This window comes from Chionomys nivalis, chromosome Y, assembly GCF_950005125.1.
Source record: "Chionomys nivalis chromosome Y, mChiNiv1.1, whole genome shotgun sequence".
Taxonomy (NCBI): Eukaryota; Metazoa; Chordata; class Mammalia; order Rodentia; family Cricetidae; genus Chionomys; species Chionomys nivalis.
The window spans coordinates 2,577,792-2,601,596 of record NC_080113.1 but is presented as its reverse complement, the minus strand read 5'-3'; the positions used below and the strand labels follow the sequence as shown (position 1 = coordinate 2,601,596).

The following is a 23,805-nucleotide window of genomic DNA, read 5'->3' as shown; positions in this document are numbered from 1 at the left end:
GGGAAGAGGTGCTGCGGAGCAGCCCTTTCCACAAAAGGTCAGAGATAATAGGCTTAAGTCCTCTGAGGCTCTGGGAAGAGAGGGGGTACTGAGCTTGAGTAATATACTTGGTAGGGTTTTGTAACTGAATAACAATGGAGGGAATGGTGTTTAGCCACGGCTGGATTTTGGGTGTCCCACACCAGAGGATCCACTTGGGAGGCTGGAAGAGGAAAAGACACCTTAGTGTCAGAAAGTTGGGGGGCCAGGAGAAAAATAAGCTGTGTCACTGACGAATCTGGAATAAAGTGAATGGGGGGAGTGAAAGAAATGGAGGCTCCAACCTTAGTTAAAAGGTCCCTCCCCATCAGGGGTACTGGACAAGTTGGCATAACTAAGAATGAATGAGTTAGAAAAATACCTCTAAACACACAATTGAGTGGTGGAGTCTGTTGAGGTAAATAAGGCTGTCCCCCTACCCTGACAATAGGGGAACTTGAAGGAGAGGTTGGCCCCCAGAATGCACTCAGAACCGAATACGTTGCTCTGGTATCCAAGAGGAACGAGATGAGCCGTCCTGACACAGTGAGAAGTACCCGTGGCTCCTGATTGTAGATGACAGTGGCCTTCGGGTCATTAAGGGAGGAGCCCGGGCACCTTCAGTCATCCAGGGACAAGCCCAATAGGTCAACTTGGGAATTTTTATGGTCTAATGTCTCCATGCCACCAAGCACAAGAGGACAATCTACAGACCAGTGACCTTCCCTGTGACACCTTGGACAAGGTCCCCTAGGACTTCGATGGGGATTAGGGCATCATCGGGCCCAATGACCCGTCTTACCACACTTGAAGCATGGACCCGGTGGTTCACGCACCCTGGGAGGTGGGGGAGCAGCACCAACGGGACTAGATGGGCAGCCTGTCACTTAGGTCGCTTGAGCAGCCGCGGCTATCACATGGCAGTGATTGCAAGCTTTGTCGTGTCATGCATGATACACTTTGAAAGCTGTCTCCAGGACTTCTGCCTATGGGGTTAAAGGGCCCATTTCCAAACGCCTGAGCTTGGCTTTGATGTCTGAATAACATTGATTAAACAAGTGAGTCATTAGTAACTGTCTGCCCTCCGGGGATTCTGGGTCCAAGTTCGTGAACTGCAAAAGGGCTTTCGTAAGGCGTTCCAAAAATGCAGAAGGATTTTCCTTTGTATCCTGTATAATCTCTGAAAGTTTAGAATAATTTACAGGCTTGAGGGCAGACTTACGGAGGCCTGTGAGGAGACAAGTTAAAAATCGGTCCCTGGCCAAAACCCCACCTGGACTGTTGTAGTCCCAGTGTGGTTCTTGGTCTGGGACCGCCTCTGCCTCCAGATGGTGGAAGGCTAGAGTTTGGTGAACTTCGTCCGCATGTTGTCTGGCCTGTTCCCAGACCCACCTGCGCTCCTCGGGAAGTAAGTTATTAGACAGGATCATAAAAATGTCGTGGAAAGTAAGGTTGTAGGACTGGGTAATATATTGAAATTCTTTTGTAAAAGTGGTAGGATTAGATGTATAGGACCCAAGTAATTTGGCTATATGGGAAAGTTCCGACAGGGAAAATGGAACATGAATCCTAACCAATCCATCTGCACCAGCCACCTCCCTCAGCAGCAGGATGGCAGCAGGCTTGGCTTGGCTAGGATTAGGCTCTGTGGCGGCACATGAACATGTGAGTGGAGGAGTGAAGGAAGGTGCCAGCGCAAGGCGGCCAGTGCGAGAGGAAGGGGAACTCGGCGGGGCTTTGGAAGACCGAGGAGGCAGAGTAGGGTGAGAGGGAGATGGGGAGGATGAACCTGAAGAGGCTTCTGATGACCTGTGTGACCTACGATGAGGAGAGAGGGGTGGGAAGAGGCGGAGCCTGAGGAGCTGGATGGAGACCTGCTGGCAGAAGATGGGTGTTTAAGTGAGACTCTTTTATATCTGGAATAGGATTTGGGTGGGGTCTCTGGGGAACTAGAAGGAGAAAGGTGAGGTGAGGTTCTCTTATGCCTGGACCTGGAAGATTTACGTGGGACTTCCGGAGACCTACAACTGGAAGGTTTAAGTGAGGTGTCATAGTGAGAAAGATCAGGTGAGGGCTTTGTATGCTTAGAAGAAACTTTGGAAGAAGAAGGCTTAGGTGAGGTGTCACTTGACCGGGCAGAGCAGGAGGAGGTGGCTCTCCGAGACCAGGGGGGTGGAGGTTCATCCGCGGGGTCCATGGCAGGAGCAGAGGGTTCCTGGAGGGATGGCATTGCTAAGAACATGTGGGCAGTTGAACAGTGAGTGGCAGCGGTGGGGGCAGTTTTAAGGGCCATGTAAAAGAACACCATTATATACATCATTTCTTTCCACTTAGCTGAACGGTGGCAATAGTTAGCTAACTCCCGTAGAATATCGGGGTTGAAGGAGCCATGAGGAGGCCATTTGAAATTTCCATGTAACAAATATTTTGGACATGTTTTTGAGCAGAGACGGATGAGTGTAGATTACTTAACGGAAGGCATTAGGGTGTAAGGCTGAAGAGCTTCCAAAAGCTGTCCTAGGGGAAAGGATGGGGGAACTGTTTTTGAAGGCTTAGCGCCCATGGCTAGAACCATGGTAACACCTGCAAAAGGAACCCAAAAAATGCCACAAACACTGGCAAGCTCTGGACACAGGCATCTGAGTGACCAGGGGGCAGTGTTATACCCTGACTGAATCGACTCTAGCCTCCAACGGGAGACAAAATCCCGGGCCGGAGGGAAACAGTCAGGCCGGGAGGCCGGCCGTTGCAGCCAATGTGCTCACACCGTAGTGAGACCGTACGTAAAGAGGACAGAAAAAGAGCAGAAAGAAGAAGAGAAAAGAGAACCAGAAGCTCCAAAGTTCCGGGAGCGGATAAAAACAGGTCTAGCTGAGGGTGGAAGGCCGGGGGAGGGGGGTGGGGACACACCAGAGAAAGTACGGGTTCAGGTGGACAATCTCCGGGTGAGAGGGGCAGTTCAGCTAGCAGAAAGGGAAAACTCACAATCGAGCTGGTGGTGGTCGTGGGGCAGCAGATAGACTACGTGGGTCTCGCTGTGGAGTGGTCCTCGGTCCTGACCATGGCCCGGAGCAAGGATGGAGCTCCGGGCAAGGCCGAAGCTCTGGCCCTGAGTGGAGATCTCCCGAGTCATTTGGCACCAATGTTCTTCATCTTCTTAGTCTTCTCAGCCGTGAAAGGAGGACGCAAGACACAACAAAACTCACGTGGCAAGAGGTTTATTGCAGCGTACAGGAGAGAACGGGAAAATAGAGCGAAAGCTTATTATTTTTTTTTAAATTTATTTATTTAGTAAAGATTTCTGCCTTCTCCCCACCACCACCTCCCATTTCCCCCCTCCCCCATCAAGTCCCCCTCCCTCATCATCCCTAAGAGCAGTCAGGGTTCCCTGCCCTGTGGGAAGTCCAAGGACCTCCCCCGTCCATCCACGTCTAGTAAGGTGAGCATCCAAACTGTCTAGGCTCCCACAAAGCCAGTATGTGCAGTAGGATCAAAAACCCATTGCCATTGTTCTTGAGTTCCCAGTAGTCCTCATTGTCCATTATGTTCAGCAAGTCTGGTTTTATCCCATGCTTTATCAGACCCAGGCCAGCTGGCCTAGGTGAGTTCCCAATAGAACATCCCCATTATCTCAGTGTGTGGGTGCACCCCTCGTGGTCCTGAGTTCCTTACTCATGCTCTCTCTCCTTCTGCTCCTAATTTGGACCTTGAGATTTCAGTCTGGTGCTCCATGTGGGTTTTTGTCTCTGTCTCCTTTCATCGCCTAAATGTTTTTCTTTGGGTTCACCTTCTTAATTAGCTTCTCTAGGATCATGCATAATAGGCTCAATGTCCCCTACAGCTTTTTAAAGGGTCCCCCACGGGCATGCGCCTGCACAGCATTTGCGTGGGACGCTAGGGCCTCCTGGGAAATGTAGTTCCCCAGGCGAGCTACGCTCAGGGGCCTTGTGGGGAATAACAGTAATAACATGGGAAATACTGATTTTCCTCATTTTATTATCATGTCATTGACTGTGGGGCCCAGTTCAAGACTTTTACAACAAAATTGAAGACTTGAGATTTTCTGTAAAGTTTTGTCTGGCAATGTGTTTGTTTGTTTCTGGTTTGTTTGCTTTTTGGTAGCAGAAATTTTATCTGTTTGCAGGATGCAGTGTGTCTTCTCTGCATGCTGTAAAAGTTACCAGAATGTAGTGTTGGGATTGATGGTCCAACTTTTTATTGCAGCTTGGATAATCCACCTGGGAGACAGAGGCAGATAGATCTCTGTCAGTTTGAGGCTAGCCTGGTCTACATAGTGAGACTCTGTCTCAAAAAAAAAAAGAGTTACCAGTGTGTGATTGAAAACAAATGTTTTCAAAGTTTTAAACTCGGTTTCACTTTCTACAGTGCATTTTCTTATGTGGAGAAACTCTGCTCTTCTTTCTCGTTGCTGCACTTTTCTGTGAAGAAGGGCAAAGGTTTATCGCACTCCTCTTACCGCGGCTGGTGTGAAGCAGTCAGCACTGTGGGTTTTAAAACTAGTAGCTTTTTTTCCCATGTGAACAGTGAGCGAGCTGAGGCAGTCAGGTGCAGCTTGATTTGTTTAGAGACCTGCAGAAGGAGCAGCATGTGTTTTATTTTGTTTTTCCCTTTAATTACTCAAAGCCACAGAGACGGGTTTCAAAGATGATGTGATACAGCCAAGGAAGAAATACTTAAAAAGACAAACATCGCATTCAAGCGAGCTCCATCTACATTGTGAGTCCCAATACAGGGGTTGGGAACCAAATTTGGTTTGATTTTTTTTTTTTTTTTTTTTTTTTTTGGTTTTTCGAGACAGGGTTTCTCTGTGGTTTTGGAGCCTGTCCTGGAACTAGCTCTGTAGACATGTCTCTACCTCCCAAGTGCTGGGATTAAAGGCATGCCCCACCACCACCCGGCTGGGAACCAAACTTGGTTCCTCTGCAAGAGCAGCAAATTCTGTAAGCACCGATACATCTCTCCAGCCTTTATAAAGATATTATTAGTGCCTTTTACATGCAGCTACAATGCTGGAAATGAAAACAGCTGATAACTTTAAAAGTTTACATTTCAGTGGGAGAACCAAGCAAGTGAATGGTTCTGGTACCTGCCGCAAATGGTGTGCTAATTAGGTAACTGGGGACTGGAGGCAGAGAACAGTGCTGTTGGAGCCCCTGATGGAGCAAGTGTGGGGGGAGGGGCCTGGTTACCACAGAGTTCACAGTTCATGAGATGGATTGTTAGCTGTCCCTTTTCAACAACAGACTGCCGTAGAATATTGGCCCAAATACAAGGCCCTCATACTTTGCAAGATATGCTGTTTCTGCTCAAGTTGGATAATTCCTAGTGGGGATAATATGCGACCCTCCATTTGTCCTTCATTTTTTCAAGTGGTAGACTTTGTCAGTTCTCCACAAGAGCAATATTCATGGGCAAGCGGTATCTAACCAGGACTTTTGGGAGACTTCCAGAAGACCTCGAGTGAGCTAGGCCTAGAGGCGTATGTTGTATGGTATTGTGTTTGTGTTCTGACAGTAAAGCTTTTATGGAGATCAGAGAGCAGAGCTAGCCACTAGTGAACCATAGAAGCTGGGCAGTGGTGGCACACACCTTTAATCCCAGCTCTTGGGAGGTGGAGACAGGAAGGGATAAGGTGGGGTGGAGACAGGATCTGAGCCCCTTTTGAACTAAGGAATGAGAGGGGAAGGAAGCAGCTGCTCCTGGTTCTCTGATCTTCCGGATTTCCCCCCAATAGCTGATAATTAATAAAAAATAACAATTCTTTATTATTAAGAATAAGATTAATTAGATTAACACTTCAGGCATATGCCTATAAACTCAACACTCAGGAAGCAAACACAGAAGGGTCTAGAGTTCCAGCCCAGCCTGGGCTGAACATACAGCAAGATCCTGTCTCCTAACAGTTCACTTTTAAAATATTTACTACTAAAATAAGTATGGACAATAATTATACAGTGTTTTGAATCAACATGAGGCAGAAAATATTAAACAACAGAACAACATTTGTTATGGTTGGAGAGATGACTTAGTGATTAAGAGCACTGGCTGTCCTTCCAGAGGACCCAGGTTCAATTCCAAGTACCCACATAGTAGCTCACCACCATCTGTAGTTCCAGCTCCAGGGGTTCTGAGGCTTTCTTCTGGGCTCCAAAAGTACCAGTCACACAAGTGGTACAGACATAATTGAAGAGACCTAACTTGACGCCAGTGCAGCCGTGAAAGGCTGCAGACTAGCTACACTGGGGCTAAGTCTTACCCTAACAATAACCAGGAAAAGCTACAAACTGTACCATGTGGGGACCATCAGAATTGAGATAAACTAGTACTAGGTGCTCCAGAACGTTAGAAATAGCTTACCTAACTTGTACATAGGTTGCCACTGACTGGCAGACTGACTAGCTACAAGGAAACCAAGCAGAAATTTCAGGGAGCAGGAGACCATGCTGGCCTCTGGTTTTCTGTGATTATGCCATTTACAGTCTTTTAGCTTTTTGAACTTGTTTTGGTCTTTCCTTCCTCCTCATCTTAAAACTACAATGTTCTCCAAGACTTGATCCTAAGTCCCCTGATGCTTTCTTGCTATTACACTGTGAATCCCAGAAAGATCCATATCTGTGGGCTGACACACACTTTTTGTAAAATCTCCCACATGGTACAATTGAAAAGGCTGTTAAAAGTCTTGAATGGTAATGTTTTTAGACATTTTTCTTATTTATAAAAGAAAATTATGTACCTGTAATGACATTTTTCTGCCAGTGGTGGCAAAAGAAATGCACCTGAGTCCACGTGGTCTAAGCCAGAGGCGGTCTGAAACAATTAACTCAAAACAAAAATTATTGTACTGCCTGATAAGGGAAGGGGTTGGCAGCTTTTGCTTCAAAACTGCAGGTGCTTCCGTTAATTCAGGCAGTGAGGCTTTGGAAGGCAAGCAGGGAGCAGTTAACTACTCTGTGGGGGTCCCTGCTCTGTGACTGTATCCTGGCCTGGAGTGGGGGAAGGGAAAGCGAGCAGGGAGCGCGCTGAAAGCTAGCAGGCTATGCTTGCCCAATCGCACTTCCTGAGCTCCAGTAACTAGCTTGCTCACAAAGGCTGGGAAAGATGGAGCTTGCGCCCCCCCCCCCCCCCCGTGCTGGGGCAGGGGCAAGATAGCCTGACGTTGGACACCAAATGTGACGGTGTAAATGAATGCAGACAGATTATAAAAATATATACAGCTTTAATAAGGAAATAGACTTACAGGATCACAGGTTCCCACGGAGAACAGGAAAAGCAGAGAAAAGGGACTGCTGGGATCATGCCCGGCAGATTTATCAGTAAGCATTAGCCCGAGGCAAACAAGCCTCCCTCCCCCCCCCCCCCCGTGAGTGGGGCTATATCCCTACATTATGCCATCTCATATAAATCTCTTTGTGCTATTTACTTCCAGGTAAGCACTTTTCAAACAAACAAACAAACAAACAAACAAACAAACACAGCCTAAGCTTCCCTCTAAAATGTAACTGCACACGTGCTCCTTGAATTTGACATACTTGGGATGTTTGGATTACTTTGCTTCCTTCCTTCCTCTACCCTATATGCAAGGGAGAAAATATCATATGCAGTTTCATTTTCTTTCTTTAAAAAAAGAATATTCAAACTCTCTCTGTGGCCTCCGACTGCTGCTGCTTCCAGTGCGCATCTGCTGTTCACTGCAACTTCTGTGTGCCTAAGAAGCTGCACTTGCCACACTCAAATGCCCCATCTTTTTAAAGCCCTCACACACTGCTATGCCAGGTGCTTCAAACACCCGCTCAGTCACACACACCATTTGAGTATTCTTTCCGCTTTGTCAATGGAACATAAATATTTAAGTCAGAATGTCAAAGTTACAGTCTGGTTCCCTGTCCAATTCCTAAACTACGTTTCTAACAATTCACCTCTTTAGTCCAAAAAAATCTATGTGAACAAATACCTACTCCTTCAAAATCTACTTTTCCCTGTACATAATCTCTAGGGCATGGCCTTCTCACTGAGGAGGGAGGTGACTATCTTTGTGATCCACAGTGACCCCTCCAGGCTTACCTTCCTCCCATCGTCAGTACTGCATGTCCAGCCTCTGTTTGCACACTCTATGTCTTCTCCCTGAGGTCCAGTGCACTGCACACTGGTTTCCCCAGATCCAGCATCACCCATTTCACATCTTCCCTTAATGCTGCCACTTGAATCACCTTACATGCCAACCCTAGCATGCAGTTTTCCTAATTCTTCAGTGACTTCTTGCGGGGATGGGAATCCATCTTAATATACAAAGGTATCATAATGTGGAATTCCTCTCTGCTATACCAATACCTCCATGCCATTATCATCACACATAAAATGTAATTTTCTCAACCAAGACTGTAAATTCATAGACGACACAGATGTTGCCACATAAAAGCCTCACAACCAGTTTCTAGGTGCTTTAATAAATGATCGCTCAGTAAACTTATAGATCATATGATTAATAAACAAATATTACGATAGTATGACACCTAAATGGATCAGTGGATAAAGTGCTTGCCACACAAACATGAACCTAAGCTCACATCCCCAGTACACGGGTGAAAGCAGGTTCTAACAAAAATCCAGAAGCTGCGGGCTGTCTGGCCTTCAGGACATCTGTAGCAGAACTCCAGAGACAAGCTGAGAGGAATGGCTAGCCCCCAGTTTCCACATTGCCTCTAGGTTCGACACAACACTGCAAACCCACCCTGGGTTTTACCATAGAACCTCTATCGGGCAGATGGACCTCCCCAATTCTGCACATCAGACTGGAGGTCTGACCCTCAAGTGCTCCACCAGCAGTTGTTGGTACATCTAACTCACCTCTAGGAGTTATAGCATTTTACCAGAACTGAAACAGCTATGCTTTCAGTTTTCATCTTGTGTATGTGTGAGAGAAGGAGGGGGAGGGAGAGGGAGGGAGAGGCAGAGGAGAGAGAGAGAGTGTTTTGTGTTCATAGTAGAAACGTCAGTTAAACATGTATATAAGGGACCTGGATGTAGTATAGGACACGTTTTGGGGCCAAATTTTAAGCATGGGCCAGGGAGTCCACCCATGCTCAGAGGTGATGCTTAAACTTGATGCGGTAATGTGGCTGACTCTGGTTAACCAAGGACAGACAGCTTTGGGAGTCCAGTTGATTGGATTTTCTCAACGAATACATTGTTCATCATATCCTTAAGTTTTAAATGACTGAAATCATATAGTCTTCTCAATGAAAAAACCCATTCACATTTTGGTTCTAAAAGACATTAACACTGAATATGTTTTTATCAAGATTTGCCATTTTATCTCTTTCTAGGACTGTCTCTGTGAGTTCAAGGCCAGCCTGGTCTACATAGAGCTAAGACAGGCTCCCAAAGCTACAAAGAAACCCTGTCTTGAGAAACAACAAAGGGGGAAGGAAAAGTTTAGAACTGTTTTATTATCAATTAAGGAACAAAAATGTGATAATTTTAAATGTACGTGGTCAAATTGTAAGCCCTTTCCTCCTCTCATAGTCTATCCTGGGTCTTCTGGGCAACATTAATCATAATCTCACCTGGGATGAGGTGTCAAGGACCTAGAGTTGACTCTAGGATGTAAGAGAGATGGTAGTAGGAAATGGTAGTAAAAGCTCATGGGAAAAACACCTCAGGGACGTATATACATTGTAGCCCATGTGCCATAGGGCTTCTCAGCACCTCTGAATCAACTGTTATGATACCCAGCTATCTGACATCTTACTGTCAACAACACACATTTGATGGCAGCAGTCAGGAGGCTTTGGATTGCTCCTCTTTTCTGCATTTGACCAACATTTATGGGGAACTAAATAATGAACTAAATAAACAAGAAGTATCAACTTCTTTTTCTCATTTTGTGAATGGCATGCTGGAATTTCATGGTACCCTATGTTTGACTCTACAGCTACAGGTTAGGACTTGCTTCTTCCTTGCTGATCCCCTTTACCCCTTTATCCATCCTCCTATCCACTGTACTAGTTAATTCTACAAGTGTGACCTGTGAAGAGGGTTCAGGTTAGGTCCTGTCACTAGACAGAAGGGAAGACACTGAAGAGACAACAGACCCAAGACTTTTGTTCCCTGACAGCAGCAGTAATGGGGAACATGCAAAAGTATCACTTGTGATCACGTGTGGTAGTGGTATGGCCTCCCTTGCTTAGAACACTCTGACACTACAAGAACTCACCTTCATACGGTCATACTTGTCATCTACGTCCTGCAGCCAAGAGATGAACTGTCGGGCATGGATCCCGCACAGACTTGTTCTCATCACCCTGTAGAACCAAACAGATGTTCACAAAAGCTCTTGGGGGCTAAGGGTGAAACCGTTGATGTTCAGTCCTTTATCCATCAGCGAACACATGGGTATCCTCATCTTAGCAGTACGTTTCAACCATTTGCTCTTGCCCTGGAGGAAAAGTACTCCCAGGCACTGGTGGCCACAGACTCAGTCTTTGACCCACTGAGTGATGAGGCAGTCAACGTTTACAGGGTAGGGCTGAGTGGAACCAGTTTCCTATGCAGGAGTCTAGTGTATTCAGAGGGACAGATCAAGGCCTTATATAAACTGTGTCCTCCATTATTTAGGATTACAAGATCATATAAAGCTAGCAATGGCATATTTAATTTATTCTTTTTTAGATGCTAAAAGCAATTTTTCCACTTTGAAAAGAATAGCTGAAAAGCCTGAGGGTGTGCTCTGTAGACTGGGATCAACGTCCTTACTGGCTTTCCTTCTGTGTGCAGCATGAGCTGTAAGTAGACCCTCACTTCATTTTCATCACACGATCTTGTTTGTATGTGTTATTAACATGTGCAAAATACTTTCCCCCCAAGTATGTTAATGAACTGAAAAAAGATCTTAATCCAATTCCACTCCATCACGCTGAGCATGGCAAGAGGCCTCTACAGTACTCTTGTAAGGTCTCAACAGCCAGCTGCATGCTGAGCAGGGAGTAACTCTGATGTAAGACTGTGCACAGTACAAAGAGAACAGTGACAAAAAAAAATAATCCCGAATACCCACAGCCTGGCAGAATGGGGTTAGGGTGCTTATCTACAGGAGACTTAAGATCTGAAATGGTGCAGAGCAAGAAGAGGTCACAGAGAAGAGCTAAACAATATGTGCTATCTGCTAGATCTGAGCCACAAACATACACACACACACACACACACACACACACACACTCCCACACAAAATATAAACATGAAAGATAAAGGTTGCTAGGAGTTTCCTTAAGGCAATAGTAGGACTGTGCTCAGGGACAGGTTAGGACAGGAACGCATTACAATGCTGCTTTGGTGGGTAGTGTAGGTAGATGGGCTGTAGCCTAAGTGCTTCCAGGCCCCGTGGCTCCAACTACCCCAGATAAAACCAACTAAGAAGCTTGGTTAGGCCTCTGGTCTGTAAGCAGAATGCTGCAGCTTGCTTGCTGGCAGCGACCTTGAAACGCCATAGAGTTGTGGCTAGGTCTTGTTGCTGAAGTTATCATTGACCCATCATGGCCACTAACACAACAGCTTTGGTCCCCCTTTAGCTATAGATGGGGTAGCTTGGGAGTGGTGGTGTGGTGTTGAAAGCTGGCACCTACACCAGCTAGTGTACTGACCTGGCTTTCTAGAGGCATGTTATAAACCTCAGAGTCTAGCAGCATTGTGCACGCACTGAATGGTACTGCCTGGTTGGCAATGGTCCTGGCTGCATGGCAGTGAACCCGAAGAATCTCTTGCTCGCAGGACACAATCAGCTTCTCCTGAGGAAGGAGAGGAACAGGTGAATTTAAAGTCATTGCCACCAGGCGCCTTGCCCAATGTTCCACTTACCCTTTCTATGCTGTGCTGCAGGCGCAGCTTACCCCGCACAGCCTCTTGCTGCTTGAACAGCTCCTTCAGGGGCTCCGCCAGGTAGGGAGAGGGTGCGATCTACAGATATAAGGAGAGAGAGGGGGTAAGCTACAAAGAACATACTTAAAATTCAAACATGCTCCAGCTCGGCACCCAAACCCAAAAACCTGCTGAGAGGTACCAGATGCTTACCTAAAAGCAACACCCAGGAGTTGCTTGTGAACTCTGCCCTATAAACAGTGACAGAAAAGGCAGGGCAGAGAGCACCTAAGGGCTGTGTTCCTTGTGTAAGGAAAAAGTCAGGTGTACCCAAGCCAAAGGAGCACAGTGGGAATATGGAGTGAATAGGACTCAGCAGGCTGCATGCAACTGAGGTGCAAATAGATCCTGGACACCTGTCGGGGTGGGGGGCAGCGCACTAGACAACCACACTAAAACAGTGAGTAGAACCCACCCTCATTCCTATGGTCCCGTGAAGAGGCTCTGGGATGTTGACAACATACTTTAAGCCTTCCAGGCCTCATGCTCATCTAGACACACCCCTGTGTAGACAAGCCAAAGTAGGGAGCAGCAAGTGAGCAAGCTACAAAGTCAGCTGGGTGGAGAAGCTTGTAGGGAAGTAGTGAGATGAAAAAGGGTTTCCCTTTGGCTTTTATGAAGATCTTGAAGTTAATAAAGTGGCATGTGTCTGTGTAAAAATAGGCCAGTTCTGTGGTGCTGAGGAGCTCAGATGAAGCTATTTTCATGATCATGTGGGATGTGCTACAAGAGGCAGGGCCAGGACACAGATGGCTCTCTCAGACGGACCACAGGTCATGGATGTCTTAGAATGGCAATGAAGAATAAAGGACGGGAGGTGTCAGGGTGCCAGTCAGACCCAAGAATTGTGACAGGTCAGAGGTGAGAACAGAAAGGGAGATAAACCAGCTGAGACCATTCACTGTGAAAGGGGTGTAGAAAGGAATCAGGAAAGGAAAGGAACCACTGAGGACAGGGTCTCAATTTGCACACCCTCTGTACAGCTGGGCTAGTGAGATAGATAGAGGCACTGACCCTCACAAGTGACAACCAAGAATGCCAGTGCCTCTCTTGACAAAGGTGCCGACACAGCCCCAAAGGTCTCTCTCAATTCATCAGTACCCTCTTGCCCTACTTACTGTCTGGTTCTGTGCACACACAGATCCAACAGCACTCACCACAGGGATGTGCAGCTTGCTGAGTGGCTTGCCATCCAAGAGGTAGGACCCCATGTAGGTGACATACTCAGCATAGCATTGGGGTGCCTGCGGAGTTATGCAGCAGAGGATCTTGCGTTTCTCTTCAATCTTCTTTCGTATTTGAAGGTACTCAAAGTATGGGTTGGACCTGTCGCTGTGGTAGGGCTCAATGTCATCTGTGGTGGGGCCATCAGGTGCACAGCAGGGAGCAGAAGCCTCTTCGGCCTCAGTCTCTTCATCAACACTTCCCAGGGATGTTGTTCAGGAGGACTGGGTGCCGGCACCAAGTTGGAGACCTCTGTTTCCACTGCAGCTTCTAGAACTATATCCAGCTTTGGTTCCTCCGAGGACTCAGGCTCAGTGGGGCATGGAGAGCGCTCTACTGGAGGAACAGCTTCTGCCTCAACATCTGAAGTATCTTTGGCCTGGAGAGGGCGCTCTGGCAGTGAGAAAGGCCCCAGGTCGAGGTCATCCTCAGGGCTGGTAAAGGCTTCGTGCCATGGCACTGGTTCTACCTGGCTGAGGGCAGATATACTATGATTGCTGTCTAGTAAGCTGCTCTCTAAGGGTCCCAGAGCCTCTACCTGAGCCACAGTAGTTACACATGTAGCCTCGGGGGTTGTGTCCAGGGGTGCATCTGGGAGTGATTTACAGTTGCTAAAGAAGGACTCCATCCTGGCGGGAGCAGCGTAAGGAGCAGTCCCTTCTGCAGCAGAGACTGCTCCTGTCCCACCATCTTTCACTTCCTCTAAGCCTGACTCAGGGGCTGGCAGAGGGTAAGTGACTGGAGAGACGGGATATGTGGGCTCTGCAGCACTGAAGGACCCTGGGTTGGTGGAATGGAGGGACTCCCGAGCGTAGAAATGTTTTGGGGATTCTGCAAACCTCTGTGGAGACTTTAGCAGAAGTTCAGATCCCACAGGCCAGCTGACAGGGTTTTCAGAGGCACTAGTAATAAGGGTGGAAGAAAGGGCCTGTTCTGCAGCAGTGTGTGTCCACTCAACAGGTTCCTCGGTAATCACCGTGTTGAAGGGACCCTCATCCAGGGGCTCCAGATAGCTGGGCTCTCGGGGAAGGATGACAGCTGTGGCCTGCTGGTCCTCTGTGACATCCAGAGGTAGGTTTAGATCTGAGGGCAGGGACCCTTCCATGGCTGGGGTTAACAGTTCACCTCTTGGGGAAGGGGAAGACTTTGCTGGTAGGCTGGAGAAGACGCTGTCTGGGGGTGGTGTGGCACTGACCACAGCTGTTGGTGGACAGTGCCGAGTGTCCACCTTGGGTGAGGGGATACCATAGTCTGGGGAGTAGTACCCAGCGGACAGGCAGGCAAACTTCTCTGCAGGAACAGGTGGCAGAGGAGCCTTTTCTTCCATTAAGTGCTGTACTGGGGAATCAAAACTAGAGGCTGCAGGAACACTCTGTTGCCTGAACAGCTTGTCCCCAACACTAAATTCCTCTTCTGGGGTCCTTCTGATATCCACGGAGATTGAGCGATACAGGTTTGTGGAGACAGGCCTTGTAGGTGTCTGGCCTGGGTTTTCTGAAACCACACTGGAAGCCACAGAGAACCTGTCAAAAAAGGGTGGAGAGCAGGCGCTGGTGGATGTGGTGGAGACAGGCATTGAATGCTGGGAGTCAGTGCAGTCAAACACCAGGTCAGGGTAATCATCAGCACTGCAGGATGGGGTCCTGGGCGTGTGCATCACCTCCTCATAGCTGGGGCATGACACCACTGAGGTGGGGGTAGGCAGCCCAGTGGGTCGGCCCTGCTCAGTCTGGGGTGAAGCGGGCAGAAGCTCCTTCTTTGGACTCTGTACCTGGTCCATTGTGTGGCTTGTTTTCACCATGGGCATCATGGGAGCCGATTCCTTGAGCTTTTTGTCTTTAAAAGGAGGATCTAGGCCCACAGATTTCTTGGAAGGAAGGTCCAGGCTCTTTTTGCGCCCGTTTCTTCTCTTTGAGCTCGGGGTCTCCAGACCCATGCCGCATCTTCTCCATCTGTTTCATGTGTTCCTTGTGCCGCTCCTCAATCTCAAGATCTTTCTGGGATAGCATCCTTTCAAAACTTGTCATCATGAGATCGCCATCTCCCAGGAGCTTCTCGCCGGGCCTGATGTCTTTCTTGCTTGAGTCTCTAGATGGCAGGAGCTTGTCATTCCCATTGCTCATCTTCACGGGATCGCCCTTTTCTCGCTCTGTGTTCTCCTTGAATTTCTCCTTCAGCTTGGTCTCGCTGAGCTTCAGGCTTTCGTCCCTAGACTTCTCCTTAAAGGAGTTGGGAGGGTTGTCCTTATCTTTAGCTGCAGGCTTTGGCTCATCCTTGTGATGTCTCAAGAACCCATCTACATGCTTGTCCCGGTGTTTCTCCTTCTCCTCCCTCCACTTTTCTCTGTGCTTCTCTCTCTTCTTCTTCTCTTTTAGCATGCTGATGGCACTTGACCCATACGGCTTTAGTTCCTTTTCTATTTTCTTTGCAGGTTCTCTTTCAGTATCAGTTCTGTCTTTCTTTTCTGAAGAAAACAATTCAATAGCTTTATCTAGTTCCTCTTCAATGTCAGCTTTTGTGTTGTAAGAAATACCGTAAGTTTCTGTATCTAAGAAGTCTTTTTCATATTGGTTGGAGTCCTTCCTGATGCCACTGCTACTGTCCTTGTAGTCTTCACTCTTTTCTTTCTTCTCCGCCTTTTCCTTCTTGGCTCTCTCACACTCATGACTTTTCTTAGAAGATGATGAGGAATGCCTGTGCCTCTCCTTCTCCCTCAACTTCTCTGAGAGGCAGGTACTCTCCCTGGCCTTGTCCTCTGGTGGTGGCTCAGAAAAGGATACCTCCAGAAGCGTGCTTAGGCTGGGTTCCTGGCCGTGGTCAGCAAAACTGTCAGAGGAGACTTCACTGATCTTGTCATTGGAGTCTTCACGGTAGTCATGCAGAGTCTCTTCCTCCAGCTTCCCTAGTAGGCTCTTCTCCACTTCGGGGCCTCGTGAAGATTTTCTTTCTCTGGAGTGCTCCTTCTCTGGCTTCTCTTTGTGCTTACTCTTGGCCTTGTCTTCAGCAAAGTGCTTCTTTTCAATCTTTTCAGGGAGCTTCTGATTGTTTTTCTTATCTTGGGCAGAGTCGACAGAAACTCTGTCTTTCCTGTCCTTGTATTTTTCTGCACACTCTTCATCTTTCTTTTCTTTGTGTTTCTCAAAGATTTTTTCCTTCTTGTCCTTGCCCCCTTCCACAACTCCTCTGTCTTTCTTCTTTTCCTTGAGCTCTTTGTCTCTTGGCTTCTCTGTGTGCTGCCTGTCACAAGAGGACTTCCTGTGCCTATCTGAGGGATGTTCTCTTCCATCTTCCTTCTCCTGGAGGCTGTCCACTCTCTGTGTGTCACTGGCCTCTCCAACTTTGAAGCTGCTGGTCATGTAATCATCTTTCTCGTCTTCACTTTCATCTGTGAATATGTCTGCGATGTACCAGCTCTTCTCCTTCCCCTTTTTATCGTCCTTTTTTTCTGAGGAGTCTTCTGAGATGATGCTAGGGAACATCTTCTCCTTCTTCTCTCTCATTTGGTCAAGGGAAGCTTTCCTGTCTTTGCTGTGTATGTCTTTATGCTTTTCCTTGCTATCTTTCTTCTCTTTAAAACATTTTTCAAACTCTTTGTCTGTCTGACACTTTTCGAGGACAGACTTCTTGCTCCTGTCTCTCTCACTGAACTTGTCTTTGTACTTTTCTGTTCTGCCCTTGTCCTTCCTCTCCTCTTCTCAGAATTCTTGTCTAGATAGTCCCTGTCTTTCTTTCGGAAGAAAGAGTCTCTGAAGTCTCGCTTTTCTCGGATTTTGTTGTCACGCTTCTTTTCCTTATTCTCTTCTTTGACTGTTTCCAGGATAAGTTTGGCCACTGAGTCAGTCTTGATGTCCCTATAGTCTGTCACTGGGGAGTCCCAGCTGTACTCTCCTTTGAAATCAAAAGAGGAATCTGACAGGTCAGAAAACCACCTCTCTTGTTGGTCATCAGAAAGGCTGAATTTGGTGTCCTCATGCTCCAGATACTGACTTTTGTTACAATATTCATCAAAATTAGCATCTTCTCTGTACACCTTTTCCTTTTTTAGTTTTTCTTTGTCCTCTTTGAAGGCCTTGTCCTTCTCTGTGGAAACCTGTCCTCTTTCATGTCATTCTTCTTCTCTAACTTGGAAGGTCGGTCTTTGGACCTTTTCTTCCTTTCCTCTTTGTACAGTCTCAGTTTTTCCTCCTTGGGAGACTTTTCCTTTGTAGACTTCTCCCTTTCTGCCTTACTGGAATGTCTTTTTCTTCCTGGAATAATCTGTTGATGTCTTTGTTCATATCCTTGATTCTTTTTAGTGCCTTTTCATCCTTAAAGAGCCACTTTTTATCCTCTGACTTCATCTTAGCAAGTTTATCTTCTTTCTTAAAATGGTCTCTGTCATGCTTCAATACTTTCAACTTATTTTCAGTGGAAATGTCGTTATCTAAGAGGATGGCCTTATCTGGCTTTTGTTTGGAGTCCTCATACTCGTACATAAAGCTTTTCAATTTACGTTCTTGGCTGACTGAACATTGTCCTTTCTCCTTGTTTTTATGTTTGTGGTTTTTTTTTTGTGTGTGTGTGTTTTGACTATTTTCCCTTCCTTGTCCATCTTGGGGACAGCTCCATCTGGACAAGGGTGGAAGGTGCTTCTCTTCTCAGGTGTCATGCTCTGTAGGCCACCCCTTTTACGGTGTTCCTGCTTCCTCCTTGTGGGCTTCAGAGATTCCACACTGAAGCCCTCAGAGGAGCAGTCAGACTCACTGATCAGTCCGGTCCTTGAGGAGTCTGATAAAGAGCTGACCTCAGACCAGGCTGGGGAAGAAATGGCTTTCCAGTTGTCAGTGCACCAGTGCTTAGAGTGCTGGTCCGTGTGGCCAGAGCTATGTTTCTGGGCCGCAGCACTACCATGAGACAAGGTGGAGGAGGCAGACAGTGAGCTAAGTAGGGAAGGGTCCTTCAGCACCAGAGGGGACCTCTTGAGGCAGCCTGCACTTCCCACAGAGTCCCCATCATCCTCATCACTCTCTGAGGACTCACTTTCTGACCCAGAGGAACAAAATCTGTCATTCCTCTTTCCAAACTGAACTTCCTTTCCTTTTGTTTCTTTCTTTTGCTTCTTTTTCAATTTGTTTTTTTCTTTTTGCTGCCTAGAATTAGAAGATTCTCGTGCCTTACTACTAGGTAGTGAGACACCGTTGAAAGTAGCCAATTCCCCAACGATGGTGAATCTCCTGTTAGGCAGAGGCATATACACTTCCAGTGAGGAGAGCTCCAACGGTGTCTCGCCTTTCCTGTTGCTTTGTTGAGGGTTTCCGCCATACCGTAACAACAACTTCACCACCTACAAAACATTAATAATGGTATTAGCAGACTATTTGAAAAGTAGTTACTCTGCCATGCCTGTAGAAAGCTATAGTCCCTTCTAAACCCTGCTGGGGTGCTGTATGCAGAGCCATGTGGTAGGGTCTCTAGGTACCTAGAAGAGCTGTCCTCTTTTATGAGGGTCCCCTCCAAAAGTGGTTCACTTCCTCCACGTTTTCTTCATCTCTCCTCCTCAATGTGCTACCTCTTCCCCCAAATCTTCTTATACAACTCCCGTCCCACCAAGAGAGAGCTGGTCAGCAGTGCAGGTCCGAAGGGTAGGTACATGGGGGGGTTATCTTTGGAGGACAGGGGTGTGGAAAGTAGAGGAAACAAAGACCACATTTCTGTGAACTGATTTCTTTATTTTCATTTACATTGGAAAGTAAGATAACTCCTCCTTGCTTGATTTTACATGCATAAAGATGGTTACATGGGTGACAGAAACATTCAAGGTGACATTTCAACAGCTCTATTCAACCATTTATAATCAGCAACCTGTGTTTATATGGCTGAGAGAGAAACTCACTCAACTCCAGTGCAAACATCCAGTTTCAGTCTACCCACAACTGTAGTTCAGGCTTTAATACATACTCTTGTCACTCACAGTGTTTCACTTCAAGGTAATGTTTTGCATTGGATCATCAGCATGGAGAGCTTTTGGCATATTTAAGTTTTCTACTGCTGCTGTTACAAACCACCAAAATTTGTCTTACAGTCTGGAAGGAATCGGTTTCACTCGCTTGGCTTACATCAAGGTACAGATAAAGCTGTCTCCTTCCTTGTGTTGATTGTTGTCAGAATTTGGATCCTGTGGTGCTGGGACCAAGGATCTACTTCTCTGCTGTTAGAGATCAGTATCCTCCCATGAATTTCCGCTAAGACCAGCAATGTTTCTACTAGGCCTGTTATTTTTATGTCTCTTTCATCTCCCTGTTCCAGCCAGAAAGAGGAGCTTTCAAAAGCTGCCTTTTGGACCACTCCATCCATATGTTCTCGACTAAGAGGTCACTATTGTATTCACCTCACGGTGTTCCCATAGCCTTTTTGTTCCCATAATTATAAAAATGTAAAACTCACAGAAGTATGGAGATTTAGATAATGGCCCTTGCCCCCCAGTTTTATCACCTGCTAGCTCACAATCAGCTTTACTCAAACTGCCTACCTGTCAGGGCATTGTTTTTTTACAAGTCTCAGACATAAACTTTTCCAGTACATTTTTATAAAAGGGCTTAAAACCTGCAAGCAAATCAACCATCATGCCATTATCTCACCTAAGTATTCAATATATATGTAAATTAGCGTCAGTTTTTCTGGGCTGTCTCATTAATCTTTTCATTCAGAAGCCCTAACCCACAATGATTCATCACTGTGTACCACTGGGTTCTTGGGGAATCTGGATCTATAGGGTTTTGATACCTCTCAAAATAGCCAGGCTGGCACTGCTAACTTGGGCAGATCTTTTCCTCTTCATCCGTCTTATTGTCCTGTCCCCTCAAAGGGAGTCTGGTAATGACGTCACTACTGCAACCTAAGACTAAGGTATGTCTACCACATCTTAGGTGTTTCCTGCAGCAAATCTACAGGAAGCCCTGACTGTAAGAGATGAAGTCCTGACCTACCCCAGTAATCTAATTTTGACTATAATCCCATGTGCTGACTTTACGTCTCAAATATTACCCTACCCAAGACTTTGTATTGACCTTCTGGATGGGATCAATATCAGTGGTAACAGGGATGCAGCAGCAGCTCATAAAGCTATCCAGCCAGATCAACAGAGCCAACACTGTACATTTAATATAGTGCTATTAGTCATCAGAATTGAGAGGTAATCCAGGAACTGACGTAGGGCAGAATGAACAGCTAGGCCTTAGGGCTGAAAGGGGGATTGGGAGCAACAGGGGACAACAATGGCAACATAAAACTCACTTCCCAGTATCAGAAAATGTGAAGACTAGCTAAGACAGAGAAACATGAAGCTGCAGAATGGTCCAGAAGTTAAGGACAGAGCAGCCACTGCAGGGCCGCAGGGAGATGCCAACCTTGTAGTGCCCGTTGTTGGCGGCATCGTGCAAAGGCGTGTCGTCATCCAGCCCCTTAGTGTTCACCTCTGCACCAGCGGCGAACAGCTGCTTGGTGATGTCATAATAGCCCCGGTTACAGGCCTCATGCAGTGCAGTCCAGCCTGAAAACAGAAATTTAGGGTATTTGTTATGTAATCCCTGAAAACTTGGTTCCTGCATAAATTGTAGTGAATGACAACAGGTGGGGGGTAGAAGGAAGCAGGGGTTGCTACTATTTCCTAAGGAGTGGCTCTCTTGGAAAGCAGGTTACACCCAGAGAAGACATCAGTTTTTTTTTTTCTTGTGGTGCATTGCACAGTGAATATCTAACCTGTTAACTGCAGATTTATATGTAACAGCACTGGCTGCCAGAGCAATCACTCAGGAGGACCCCTCTGGCTGGGTGGTATAAGGACATTACAGGCAGCTCCCACTTTTCTCAAGGGAAACTATTTTAAAATAGTTACTAGGCAATGGAGAAATCTTCTTACATTACAGACTCCCACTTTTCTTTGAGAATTTCATATACTGTATTCTGATCATATTCCTGAGGCCTAATACTTTCAGCTATTATTGCACCATGAACACAGTGTTGCATCATGGTGTGGGGTATCAAAAATCACACAGTTAACAATTAATGTCTAGGCCTATAGCACATCTAGGGAGGTATCCCCACTTATGTCCATTCCAACCTCTTTAGGAAACAGCATGAGTGCTCAATCTACAGCAGAGTGGCTTCTGCTAGAACAAAGCAGGTACCTTTTAAACACCAGAGCAAGACCCTCTAGGAATCTGCTGTGTGGCAGACCCATAGAAGGGAAATATGTAAAGCCCCCCTTTGCTTGCTTAAAAATAACAAAACCAATCAAGGGCCCGAAATACTTTTCCAGAGACCCAGCAGCAAATCACACTGTGTGGACATGAGGCCCACCCTCCAGGCAGGACTTACCTGCAAAGTCCTTGACATTGACATCTGCGCCTTCACTGATGAGCTCCTTGATGCGCCGGGCATCGCCCCTGACGGCTGCTCGATGCAGACGTGTCTCTCCTCGTTCCTTTCTCTTATTTACCTTATCTTTGGTTTTTGAGGCAGAGTTGGGGGTCCCCTTCTGACACAGTGTAGACTGGGAGGGGTGGTTTGGTGTTGTGTCTACTGCAGGCCAAGGAAGAAACAAGTAGGACATTATAGAAGGCAGCTTTATTTCATGGGAACCTCAAGAACCCAACCATTTTCATGAGGGAAAGAAAACCCACACAGGATCCATTGCCAAGTACAGCCACTCCCTCCGTGTCCAAAAAACTACTCTGGTGCCTGGGGCTCACTCACCTGGGCTATTTGCAGACTCCTCAGCAGTCCTCTGCAAGAGCAGAGCCACCTGCTGACGCTCAGAGAGAGGGTATCCAGCTCGGATCCCAGACAGCCCCATGCCGAATAGTAGCCCGGACTTTCGGGCAACAGGCTCCTTCTTGATCCGCTTCTGCTCAGGACCCTGCTTCTCTGTGTGGCAGGTGAGGGAGAAAGGGAGGGGAGACTTCATTCCCAATCCTCAGAGCCCTCCTCCAAACAGTGCAGATATACAATGGCAGACACAGTTTAATATATGTAAATAAATCAAGGCCAACTTGTCAGTATTGTACCTTTCTTCTTGCTTCTAGGAACCTCCATTTCACGCCATGGTGCTTCGGGGTACCGTTCCAAACTCTCTGAATGTGGCTGACAATGGGGGCTGACTGAGAAGCCAATTATAATGGCACTGGGATTTGTTTCTACTGCATGTACTGGCCTTTTGGGATCCTAGTCTGTTTGGATGCACACGTTACTAGACCTGGATTTAGGGGGGGGGGGGGGGGGGCTGGGACTTTCCACAGGGCAGGGTACCCTGTCCTCTCTTAGGACTGGAGAGGGAGGGAGGAGGGCGAGTGGGGCAGTGGGAGGGAAATGGGAGGAGGGGAGGAAGTGGAAATTTTGAATGGTATTATTTATAAAGCAATAAAATATATTCAGAGAGCTGTGTCTTTCCAGATGTTAGAATTGTGTGGACTGGGTTTCAGAAATACTATCTCTTTTTTGCCTTTCCTTGGCTACTAAGGATTTATGAAATATGACCATATTTGTCCTGAAAACATCTTTGAGAATCAAGGAGGATGTAAGACTATATCCCAGTTCCCAAACAGCAAGATTAAGTCTGGTCATGGGGCCTGGTGCCTTATCAAAGATGTCTGTAGGCCAGATCGAGCACATTAGCTCCATCTTGTCCTTACTCCCTAACCCCATCACAGTCACAGTCAGGGCTGGGTTACTGATTTCTTTTCACATCTCAACTTGAGTTCTTAAGTCCAGCACTTTAGAAGCCAAACACACATTAATTAATATGAATAATGACTTGGAAGAACTGTAGACCCCCAGAAGAAGAATGTATAAATGGACATATTTGCACACATACTTTTGTGTCGAAAAAGAGATAATAGTGTGTTTAACACTTTCTCATTGGCTTTGTGAAGGGCTATTATGGTGCCTGCTTTTTACTTCTGACTCCCAGAAATACAATAGGCCAAGCACATTTCACACCAGGCAGCTCCCCACCCAAATTTCCAGAACATCAAAGTTAATAGATCATTTTAAAACAAAACAGAAAACAGAACACACAGGTCTAATTTCTGAGTGCTTGGGATTATAAATGAAGTCTACATATCTTCTTTCCCTGTGGTTGGATTACGGAATCAAAATCACAGTGAAATACTATTTCCCGTTTCTGAGATTGCACAGATAAAAATGACTATAGACAAGAATGAGAAGAATAAAATCCATATTTTTTTTTCCTATCAAGGTAGCAAAAGGTGTAGATATTTTGGGAAAGTTTTTCCATTCTTCAAAAATATTTTCATTTTCATTTATATGTGCATTTTGTATACTCATCTGTGTACACACAGAGTCCAGAAGTCAACCATAAGTGTTATCTCTCAGCTACTAAGCCCCAAGTTTTCAGATGAGGTCTCACAATTGCCTGGAGCTCCAGAGGTCCTTTGGTGTTTCCTCTTTGAGATCACAGGGACAGGGTGCCACAAGTGATCTTTTACATGGATCTTGGGAATAAATTAAGGTCCTTCCTCATGCTCTCCATATAAATAGGTTTTTTTTTTTTTAATAAACTGAGTTATCTATCTTACCAGGTCCCAATTCCTTAAAATTGTAAATGTCTTACCATGTGCTCTAACAACTTCTTTC

The 23,805-nt window shown here is 46.4% G+C and overlaps 1 protein-coding gene across 1 annotated transcript; it reads right to left on the bottom strand.

Moving 5' to 3' along the window:
* Positions 1–1,004: 1,004 nt before the first annotated feature.
* LOC130868806 (ankyrin repeat domain-containing protein 11-like) lies at positions 1,005–22,117 on the bottom strand. Its single transcript, XM_057760835.1, is given in 17 exon segments — positions 1,005–1,892; positions 10,253–10,313; positions 10,315–10,340; positions 11,676–11,819; positions 11,890–11,988; positions 13,107–13,378; positions 13,381–14,930; positions 14,932–14,974; positions 14,977–15,074; positions 15,076–16,860; positions 16,863–17,262; positions 17,265–17,408; positions 17,411–17,729; positions 17,732–18,496; positions 20,559–20,701; positions 21,529–21,732; positions 21,907–22,117. Coding segments are annotated over 17 exon segments (7,152 nt in total).
* Positions 22,118–23,805: the final 1,688 nt, after the last annotated feature.